Raw genomic sequence first — 11,938 nt, 5'->3', positions numbered from 1 at the left:
AGCTTAAGGTGGTAGGTTTTGCTGGTTTAAACTGGTAGCTGGTTTAAGCTGGTAGCTGGTATTTTTGATGGTTTAGCTGGTTTAAGCTGGTAGCTGGTATTTATGATGGTTTAGCTGGTTTAAGCTGGTAGCTGGTATTTTTGATGGTTTAGCTGGTTTAAGCTGGTAGCTGGTATTTTTGATGGTTTAGCTGGTTTAAGCTGGTAGCTGGTATTTATGATGGTTTAGCTGGTTTAAGCTGGTAGCTGGTATTTATGATGGTTTAGCTGGTAGCTGGTTTAAGCTGGTTTAAGCTGCTATCTGGTATTTATGTGTATTCAGGTGTATTCTGGATATGCAGTGACCAACTTTGCTGGAGAGGATGCATGATCATGGTGAATTTCAGCCAGGTGCCCACAGCACGTGGTATATTTAAAAAACAGTAGCCTACAGTAGCCTATATAAAAGTGAGCAAAATCCACAAAGTCATAAATAATCATGTATCAATTTCATACATAACAATAATTTATTAAACACTTATAAAAAACCCTCAAAAACAACATTTAAATAACAAATAAATGTATAAATAAACACATAAATACATGAACTTCAACCTGAGGAACACACTAACACACACACAGTGTTCAAATGACTGGAAAAGAGTGAGAGAATATGAAAAATCGGACAGATCCGTCTTGATTACATGACTATGGAGATACTGTATACCGATGTGTGTGATGTTTGGAAAACATCTGTAAAGTTGCAGCCAAAAATGTGTCTTGCAAAAATCGGCCTGCTGGTGGCGCTATAAAGCATTACCCCCATATCAACCCCCCCCTACACAGACACACAATTTCTTGTCCTTTCTATTGATGTCCTGGCCATGGTCCATGGCCTTCCTCTTTGTGAGAATGTTCTGCCCCTGCAGCCACCAATGGAAACAGTCTGAAAGAAAACAAACAAGAACCCCCAACAATAAAACAAATATAATTAGCAATATACTGCATGGGGTGAGTTAAATTAATTGTGATGTTTTGAGAAAAACTTAAAGTAACTTAAACTTCACCCATTTTCAACCTTATCTTCATATAACTAACTGATCCTCGCTAATGTTCATTATACAATGGCACCATTTCTGTCTACTCGTTCTGCCACTCATTGGTGGAATGTGGACAGTTCAGAAACCTGCCTACCAGTGACATCACCAATGGAGATTCCAAGCTAATAGAAACTACAGTGTGTCTCTACCTGGAAAGTTTGCATGCAGAAGTAGAAGCCATTGTTCTTGCATTAATAATGAACAAATAAAGTTGTTCTAAATGACCAAACCTGCCTACCGATGATGTCAAAGGTAGGCAGGTTTCTAAACTGTCCACGACCTATCAACGAAACACAGAGTGAGTAGACATAAATGGTGCCATCTTAAAATGTGTATTAGTGAGGACCAATTATATGAAGATGAGTTGAAAATGGGGTGAAGTGTTTTTTTAACCCCGTGTTTCAGTTCAGTTAGAAAACATGCATTTGAATGAAAAAGGTGGGTGGACAGTGGGCAGGCAATAAGTCAGATGGCTACAATGGACAACAACAATTTGGGGGAAAAAGCTACCCCTGCCAAACATGCATGTAGGGCTGCCACTACCAATTATTCTACTTGCGATTATTCTATTGATTACTTTTTTGATCTACAAGCTCACAACACGTCCAACGAGTTGCAAGCTTGTAGATCGGCATTTCTTTCAGCCATAAAATCGATTTTATTACAATAGAGTATTTTCTTTTATGATTGATTAATAAGCTTAATATAATCTCTTTTCCAGAAGGTGACATTCCCGTTTCCCGATCAGTTTTTCATAGCTTCATTTGATTGGCTACAACCAACATCTCCATATGTGTTTCTGGTTGAAACAGTATGCTGCTGAGACAACCAAATGAAGGTATGAAAAACTGAACAGGTAACGCTAACGGGAATTCCACCTTCTGGAAAAGAGAACTACAGTCATGCACAGAGCAGATTGAATTATGAGATCAAGTCATAATGAACCCCCCCACCCCTCAGTAAACATACCTCTTCTGAGTCCTGCGGTCAGGGGGGTTTGGCCTCCCCCTTGCTAGTGGGGCATTCTTTGTAAGGCTCCTGCATGGTCTTCAGGGTTGTTGTCCCCCAAATGGCAACAGCAAGCTCCTTCATGAACAGGGAGTCCTTGGTGTTTGCTGCCACCATCTTCCAGATCTCCTTTTCGAGCCACACACCAGAGCCAATGTGGACCTGAAACAGAAGAAAACAACACATGTTTTAGAAATTAAAAAACATTTTACCATGACATTTCAGACTCATTTTTGACAAAAGCAGGCCCACTTCAAACAGAATTTACTGTAAAGAAATTACATTTTCAAGGACCCCCAAATGTGGACCCATTTAGAAAAGAGTTGGTGCCATGGACCTCCAATAGAGAAGATGTTAATTGTTGGATTACATTTAGTACAGAATTCTACAACTGTCTATACTGTAGGTGGGGAGAGTTGAAGTAATTCTTATACAGTACATTGTCATTGGATTACATTCTAGCTGGTAAAATAGTAGTGAAATTAACCTTTTCCACCCGGCATCCCTATTTTGTTCATGCCATAGGCAAAACTGTTCAAAAATAGTTCAAAAATAGCAAAACATAGCTGATCTACAAGCTCACGATGCATCATGACACGTTGCCTATTTTTGAAATGATAACTGTTTCTTATTTAGCTGGGGACACTGTGGAACCCCACTTTTAAGAACCACTGTCCTACACAGTATGTTTCTTCAATACCTTGTCACCGTTGCCGTCAAACATCCCAGGTGTCGATGCCAAATCGTCTGACTCGGGGGAAGAGGAAACGGAGGAAGTTGCAACTGAAAATGTAGAGAATCATATTTAAGCTCCTTTTGGCAGTATCACAGTACTTATATTGTACACATTGTCACCATTTTCCGTAGAACAGTATCACTGTCTAAACACACCTATGCTGTCACTGGTTTGCTTATCTGCAGCAGGGATGTCAGGCTTTGCTGCAGAGCTATATTGGGGCCCTTCCTCCAGTTTCTGTTTTGCAATCTCTAATTTGTTGCATCTTAAAGCATGAACAGGGTACGGAAAAATAAAAAATAAAAACTGAATTGATGTATGCCTTAGTAGGATACCAGTTTAATAATGAGCCTAGCATCTGTCCACTCCATTTAACATGCTTTCTATATAATGTTTTTTAACATTTGTGGTCAAGATCTAAGTAAAAAAGAACATGAGAACAAATAACCAACATATCGATATATACAAAAAGAGAAGAGCAAACTCATGCAACTGTTTCGTTAACATTAGTCATTGCTTACTTAGTTTTAAGATGCTGTAGGTCCAGCTCCAACTCTTTGGCCTTCTTCTGGGTATGACTGTACTTGACATTTCGTCGTGGATAGCTTGGGGAACAACAGCATCTCCACCGTATTCAGACGAGTCAGAGTCTAAAGGTAGTGCAAGTAATATATTTTGGATAAAACAAGATGTTTTTTGTTAGAAAGTTAAAGTGGAATAAAATGTAATTTTATGCAACCTGTATCGTAGAGTATATTAATACAATATAACTTATACAATCTGTATGTTAGAGTATGTTAATACAAATAATACAATATAACTTATATAATTGGGGTGGTTGTATTTAGTCTCCCTGCTCTTCTATTGAGACATTTAGATAGTGTCAAAGGTCATGTCTCACCTAGACACAGGATCTGACATGAATTTTGATCTGATGGTCAAGATTCAATGTATCACCTGAGCAAGCAGGCAGGCTCTATTAGCTCAATGGTAAAAGGTTACAGCACTTGCTCAGGAAACCGGGTTCAAATCCGGGGTAGAAGAGGAAAGTTACATAGTGCAGCTTTAACCCATTAAGACCTGGGTCCGATTCTAAAAATGCTCTCTAAATCCTAAAAGTTTTTTTAACATAAAAGGAAAAAGATTTGAGGTACAAATGTTCACTTTAAAACATATATATTCAAAGATTTTCAAAAATAGCAGATCTACATGCTCATAGCGCGCCACTCGGTGTCGCGCTATGAGCTTGTAGATCTGCTATTTTTGAAGCCAAAGGTCTAGCCAAAGAAATCAAAACAATTACACAGATGCGTTCCTGGTCTAAATGGGTTCAAATTTTGTATGCCCACTTCTTTGTGTCATCACTTCCAATTGTAACTTATTTATCCTGTATCCTGTATGAGTTCTGATTGGTTAAATTTGGTATTCCTGGAAATGCATTTTCGGCTTACTAAAGAGGTGGAGAGTCTGGGAGACCCCTGTTACTGAACAAGCAATGATTACTTTAACATTTAACAAAACAATATCACTTTACCTTCAAACTGTTTTCTTCTCTTTGTGGGAGGGGGGGGCATAACACATAATGGTTCTCTCTTCCTTTTTCTCTTTTAGTAGGGCTGCAAACCATTCATTTTGGCCACTGCAGCCAAAGAAATGTGTAATAATAACACACACACACACACACACACACACACACACACACACACACACACACACACACACACACACACACACACACACACACACACACACACACACACACACACACAGACAGACAGACAAGGGAATCATTAATGTTCAGAGTTCACGGGATATTAAAACACTCTGTAGCTTCATCACTGAAAGCATGTGTCCACACACACACACACACACACACACACACACACACACACACACACACACACACACACACACACACACACACACACACACACAGACGTCATATTCTGAATTTAGTTTTGAGCGGCACACAGGCAAGCAGTAGTGGCCTATAGTATAAATTATATTGTATATTCCCACAATAATTTATTGTAATTATTGTCATAATCCCTTTATCAAGACAAATTAAATAACTAAATGTGTAGAGTTGGGTCATGACATGAGTCACTTGTGATTGACTTCGAACACAGCAGCCTACGCACTTCAATACAGTAATAGTAGCCTAAAACGCCTACATAAATAGTATTTCTGTGTGTCAACACTCACCTAAAATGTCCGCCGCTTCTTCTTCTTTCTTTTATCTTCTCTGAAGCCGGTTTATAATTATTTTTGATGAATCCAAAGCAACGCAATTTATCTAACTTTCTATTGAAGTGAGAGCCTGCAGGGAGGCAGCTCGACTGTCAGACAAGACAGCATTCATTCTCCCCGCGCATCTCGAGCGGTCGCGGGCATAGAGTTCAAGGGTCGCGAGCCTGCTGAGACAGTGTTGCCAGATTTTGTGAGAGAAATAAGCAGCCAGGTCTGTGAAAAAAATTAAGCCCAAAAGAAGCGACATTTGCACTTTAAACCTATTTGAAAATAGCCGATCTACAAGCTCACAGTGCATCGCATTTGCAACACATTGTGAGCTTGTAGATCTGCTATTTTCAAAAATAATAAGTGAAATATTTCACTAATATTTACAAGCAACTTTACAGAAAAACAAGACCAAAGTCACTTATAATAAGCAGATATGGCAACACTGCTCAGGGCCCATAAAGGGCCCACTTCTCTGTAAAAACAGATGTACAAGCTCACAACACGTCAAATTGCGACAAGATGTAGATCTGTTCATTTTGGTAACCATAGCAAAAAAAAGTGTTATTTAGAATCAAACTAGCATATTATTTGCCAATTGCGAAATTAAGTAAATAAGTTTGGATGAATGTTGTCATGATAATAATAATACATTATTATTATTATTATTATTATTATTATTATTATTATTATTATTATTAAATATAATATTTATGTCACATCACAAGCAAAGGACAAGAAATGTAAAGTAAAATACAATGCAATACAATACAATACAATACAATACAATACAATACAATACAATACAATACAATAAAATATACTGTATATACTGGGGGGGGGGGGGCAATTGTAACAGAAGAAAATCTTCACAGTCTAATGGCAGGTATGATGTCTCCCCGGGATCCAAACTAGTTAAAATAGCAGATCTGCAAGCTCACAACGCTTGTAGATCTGCTATTTTCACTGCATGCTTTTTTTTATTAATTGATGGAATTTCTTAGATTTTGTATTTATTAGTTTTTTTATTGATGAAGATTTTAGATTTTTGGGTGGGAAATGTTTTGAAATAATATAGTAATATATTTTTGTAGGAAACAAAAAAAAGGATCTTTCCTCGTGATGTGTACATGACCCACAAATGGGCCCCGACCCACTGTTTTGGGAAACACACACGTCGTGATCTAACCCAGTGGTCCTCAACCCTTTCAGGCCGCGACGTCCCAAAATAATCATATTTGAACTGGGGACCCCCCACCCTTAAAGCACTTGGAATGTAGGAGTTGATGCATTACGTTTAGTTTGACTCTATTGTGAAAATAGCAGATCTTCAAGCTCACAACGCCTCGCAAGGAAGGTGTTGTGAGCTTGTAGATCTGCTATTTTCAAAATGTTTTCTTATATTATTATTATTGTTAGACAATTTGGCCAATGTTTGACATTTTTTTATAGTATAGTTTGTTGATTACTTTTGATGCAGTAATGGTGTTTTTTTTAGGTACTAAAAAGGTCTTAAAGGTCCTTAAATTATCACTTCACTGTCATCTGGGGACCACCCCCAAATCACGTGGGGACCCCCCTGGGAGTCCCGATCCACATGTTGAGAACCACTGATCTAACCAAACTTGACCAGCTGCTAAGCTGGTCTTTGCTGGTCTGTCCAGTGTCCAGCCATCTGACCAGCTAAGTCTAGCTGGTAAGCTGGTCTTTGCTGGGCAGTCCACCCATTTGACCAGCAAAGACCAGCTACCAGCTTGGCTTTGCTGGTCAGTCCAGCCAGCCAGCTGGCTGACCAGCAAAGACCAGCAGAATCCAGCTTAGTGACCAGCTAACCAACTACACTGGCAAACCAGCCTGACCAGCCTGACCAGCTTGTCCAGCCTGGTATGCCATCTAAACCAGCTTAAGACCAGCTAAGACCAGCTAATACCAGCTAAAACCAGATAAAACCAGCAACCACCATAAGCTGGTTTGTGCTGGTTTTTTCAGCAGGGTGGACCTTCTGGATTCAGTATACAGTATAGTTGATGAGTGCTGTTCATTTGTTTACATTGTGTGATGTATAGTATTGTATACTTAAGCAATATTACACGAGAGGGTGTGCTTTACCGTCATTATTAGCACGCCTGTGATGCGGTCAGGAACGAGGCGCAGCCGAGTTCCGCCGCGATCACAGAAGTGCTAATAATGTAAGGTAAAGCACACCCTCGAGTGTAATATTGCGATTATACAACAGTTACCAACAAAACACATCCAAATGTATTCATATTGTGGGGCAATTCATAATAAAAAAAATTCGCCTATCCGTTTCCCTGTAAAGAGAAGAGTTTATTTGACTGAGACAAAATAGTCCCTGTGGCAGCGCAGCACTCTGTCTCTCTGACTCTCGTCTCATCAACACAGCTGATTCCAGTAGGCTATATGCTCCGTCGTACGATCGTGTTACGTGGCCAAAATAACTGATCTACAAGCTCACAACGCGTCAAGATGGCGATGCCTTGTGAACTTGTAGATCGGCTATTTTTGCCGTGCGATACCTTCGTACGATAAAGTATAACATACACTGGACTGTTAACGAAATGGGAGTAATTTTACTTTAACACAGGAGGATATTTATACAGTATGGATGTTACCATTGAAATAAAGCACACTTTTTTCCAGTTATTCCTTTTATTATAGGATTTTAGGCGATTTAGTGTGCTCTCTTCTAACCATTGATCAACAGTAAGTCCACCAAATAAGTCAAAATTAACAACATAGTCCATCTTGCGTAGCTGTTTGTTCTCCGCCCGGTGGCGGCGGTGGGTACTGTCTGTTTGTTTTCCTACCGTGGGACAGTCACAGCGTGACTTCACAGCACAGCTGTGTCATATATGGTCTAATCAGGCGCGGACTGCAGTGCGGAGTGATTTATTTAATGTGATTAGGCCCGTGATATGATGCTGGTTTGAAGCACGGCTAGAAAGCTATTTCAACCAATCAGATTGCTTGGTCGGAACTACCTGTTGTATAATAGGGCAGTGGTTTTCAACCCTTTTCATATTCGACTAAATAGCTGTGATCGCGTTTTGAGCTTGTAGATCTGCTATTTTCAAATAGCCTGTGTATAAAATAGGGCTAAAGTGGTTAATGTATGTTTTATAATATTTGTAGCGGAGTAGAAGTAAAAGAATAGACAATTGGAAATACTCTAGTAAAGTATAAGTACCACAAAAATGTACTTAAGTACAGTACTTGAGTACATGTACTTAGTTACTTTACACCACTGGTTCATAGAGAGTAGATGTTAACCCGCCGGTTGGACTTTAAGCCTGTTAAGTGACATTATGTATTAATCATGTGTAGATAAGGAAATTACCTGTTTGAATGGTGATCAATACCTCTCCAAACATCCAGTATAAACATCGACCCAGAAGCCAGTTCACCTTCTGATGCTTGACTGCTTAATCATTGACTGTTGCAGACTCACCTGAAACAAAGGCTGTGTGTGTGTGTGTGTGTGTGTGTGTGTGTGTGTGTGTGTGTGTGTGTGTGTGTGTGTGTGTGTGTGTGTGTGTGTGTGTGTGTGTGTGTGTGTGTGTGTGTGTGTGTGTGTGTGCGTGCGTGCGTGCGTGCGTGCGTGCGTGCGTGCGTGCTGTTGTGTGCTGTGCGTGCGTGCGTGCGTGCGTGCGTGCGTGCGTGCGTGCGTGCGTGCGAGTATGAGAGCCAGTGGTGGAAAGTAAATAAGGACATTTACTCAAGTACTGTACAATTTTGAGGTATTTTTACTTTACTTGAGTATTTCCAATTTTAAATACTTTTACTCTCAGATTCAAATATTATACTTTTACTCCACTACAATTATTTGAAAACTTAGTTTCTAGTTACTTTGTAGATTTTGATTATTATTACAAAACATGCATTAACCACTTCAGCCCTATATACATTTTGGCCATTTGAAAATAGCTGATCTACAAGCTCACAATGCATTGTGATGCGAGAGCAAGGAGAGAAACATTTGAGAGAAACAGGTCAAGAAAATAAAAATCTAAGATAGCTACAAGCTCTAAGATAGGCCTACACATGAAAGCAGTAGTATACGTTCATGAGGTCAGACATAAAGCAGTAGTATACGTTCATGAGGTCAGACATAAGGTGCAAAAAGTGGCAATGCATTGGAAGGTCCAATGCATGTATATGTAGGCTACAGTATAGGTGCTTGTGAATACATGTGTATGAGAAGACAATACATTAAAAAGTGTGTGTGAGTGTGAGTGTGAGTGTGAGTGTGTGTGTGTGTGTGTGTGTGTGTGTGTGTGTGTGTGTGTGTGTGTGTGTGTGTGTGCGTGTGCGTGTGCGCGTGTGCGTGTGTGTGTGTGCGTGCATGAGTGTGATGAATAGGGTCTAAGAAACATAACAATGACAAAGGGATACAAAGTGTCGGTCTATGCCTGCATGTGTGTATGTGGCCATGTGTGTGTGCGTGTGTCTGTGTAAGCATGCTGGTGTGTACATTGTGTCAGTGGATCAGTGTGTATTTGCTTATGTATGAGTATGTGTTTGGTTTGTGCACGATACCACACACACACACGCGCACACGCACACACATACACACACACACACACACACACGCACACACACACACACACACAAACTCGCTCGCACGCACGCGCGCACACACACACACACACACACACACACGCTTTAATTATTTATTTATGTCCACACATGAGGAGAAATACAGGGACACAAATATTACAATGATGTGCTGTAAAAAATACGGTCAGCAAAATCCTGGACAGATACACAAACACCCCTCAGGGCTATAAGTAACGATATCTTCGCCATGTTTGACGGCTACCAACAATAGAAGAGGCGGCGCCGAATGTTTGCAAGCCGTTTAGCCGCTTTTTTGGCCATCCCAAGTCATCGGAAACAGTGGTGTAAAGTAACTAAGTAAATTTACTCAAGTACTGTACTTAAGTACAATTTTGAGGTACTTTTACTTTACTGGAGTATTTCCAATTGTCTATACTTTTACTGCTACTCCACTAGGCCTACATCTCAGAGGCATATACAGTATTACTCCTGCTCCACTACAATTAGTTACTTTGCAGATATAAATCATTATATAAAACAGACATTAACCGCTTTAGCCCTATTTCATACCTAGGCTATTTGAAAATAGCCGATCTACAAGCTCGCGACACGTTGTGAGCTTGTAGATCTGCTATTTTCATAACATTTCAGTACTTCAGTAAGTATATTTTGATGCCAATACCTTTGTACTTTTACTCAAGTAACATTTTGTGCACAGGCCTTTTACTTGTAACAGAGTATTTTTATATTGTGGTATTGCTAATATCTGAGTACTTCTTCCACCACTGAAGCCTCCCAATCTATGGACATGTCCTAGGCTGCAACAAAAAACAAAAAAAAAGTAGATTGCACCTACACCATATAACTTAGCTCTGATATGGTATTTAAGGGCAGCTGGTATTTAATGAATTTGATCATGAAAGCTTCCTCCAAGCCAGTGGTTCTGAACCCAGGGGGGTCCCCACATGATTTTGTGGGGTCCCCAGATGACAGTGAAGTGGCATTTTAAAGGACTTTTAAGACCTTTTCAATACCTCAAACAAAAAGGAAGAAAAGAACAAAAGTAATCAACAACCTCCTATAAAAACATTGGCCAAATTGTCAATAAATAATATAAGAAAGAGGCAATAAACTATACTATAAGAACTGGTCAAACATTGGCCAGTAATTGTCAAATAATATAAGAAAGAGGCCGAAAATAGCCGATCTACAAGCTCACAACGCCTCGCAACGCGAGGCGTTGTGAAGCTTGTAGATCTGCTATTTTCACAATAATTATCTGTGGAACTGAGTTTCGAACAAAATGTAAGTGCTGGTCAGGGTGGGGGGGGGGGGTCCCCAGTTCAAATATTATGTATTATTTTGGGGGTGCGGAGCCCGAAAAGGTTGAGAACCACTGCTCCAAGCTCAGACTCAAAGGTGCGGGTACCACTTCATGGAAGAGAAACTGGTAAATGGAGTCCGTGTTGACAACAGCATCATGGTGTGTTAGCAGAGAGAGGTGCAGAGATGTCAGGGTTATCAGCAGTGGTGGAAAGTAACTAAGTACATTTTCTCAAGTACCGTACTTAAGTACAATTTTGAGGTATTTTTTTACTTTACTGGAGTATTTCCAGTTTGCTGTACTTTTACTTCTACTCCACTACATCTCAGAGGCAAATATTGTACTTTTACTACACTAGAATTATTTGAAAACTTTAGTTACTAGTTACTTTGCAGATATAAATGATTACATTATAAAACATACATTAACCACTTTAGCCCTATTTTATACATAGGCTATTTGAAAATAGCAGATCTACAAGCTCACAACGCGTCGCGATGCGACGCGTTGTGAGCTTGTAGATCTGCTATTTTCAAACATTTTAGCACTTTTACTTTTGGTTTTAAATATATTTTGATGCCAATACTTTTGTACTTTTACTCAACATTTTGAACACGGGCCTTTTACTTGTAACAGAGTATTTTTATATTGTGGTATTGCTACTTTTACTTTAGTAAAATATGTGAGTGCTTCTTCCATCACTGGTTATCAGTACAGAGATGAAACACGGAAGGTTTGTGGGGACATTTGGCCCTGACACGCATACAGTAGCAATACAGGCACACGCGCGCGCGCGCACACACACACACACACACACACACACACACACACACACACACACACACACACACACACACACACACACACACACACACACACACACACACACACACACACACACACACACACACACACACACACACACACACACACACACACACACACACACACACACACACACACACACACACACACA

General features: G+C 39.8%; 1 protein-coding gene across 1 annotated transcript; it reads right to left on the bottom strand.

Annotated features, from left to right (window-relative positions):
* Positions 1–482: 482 nt before the first annotated feature.
* Positions 483–5,173, bottom strand: LOC308077882 (uncharacterized protein). The gene is made up of 6 exons (XM_080418859.1): positions 5,028–5,173; positions 4,357–4,461; positions 3,344–3,472; positions 2,787–2,869; positions 2,048–2,248; positions 483–924 (listed from the first exon to the last, which is right to left on the bottom strand). The coding sequence occupies exons 2-5, from the start codon at positions 4,394–4,396 to the stop codon at positions 2,066–2,068; spliced, it is 435 nt and encodes a 144-aa protein (XP_080274985.1). The 5' UTR covers positions 4,397–4,461; positions 5,028–5,173; the 3' UTR covers positions 483–924; positions 2,048–2,065.
* Positions 5,174–11,938: the final 6,765 nt, after the last annotated feature.

The sequence above is a fragment of the Gymnoscopelus braueri genome (genome assembly GCF_963280865.1).
Source record: "Gymnoscopelus braueri genome assembly, chromosome: 22".
In the NCBI taxonomy this organism is placed as follows: Eukaryota; Metazoa; Chordata; class Actinopteri; order Myctophiformes; family Myctophidae; genus Gymnoscopelus; species Gymnoscopelus braueri.
The sequence above is the reverse complement of the archived record's forward strand: the minus strand, read 5'-3'. Positions and strand labels throughout refer to the sequence as shown.

Coding starts and splice junctions, on each gene's coding strand:
- LOC308077882 (XM_080418859.1), bottom strand. CDS start 4,396: ATGCCCCCCCCTCCCACAAAGAGAAGAAAACAGTTTGAAG. Junction 3,473..4,356: donor GAGAAGAAAACAGTTTGAAG/GTAAAGTGATAT, acceptor CACTACCTTTAG/ACTCTGACTCGTCTGAATAC. Junction 2,870..3,343: donor CTACAGCATCTTAAAACTAA/GTAAGCAATGAC, acceptor CTACATTTTCAG/TTGCAACTTCCTCCGTTTCC.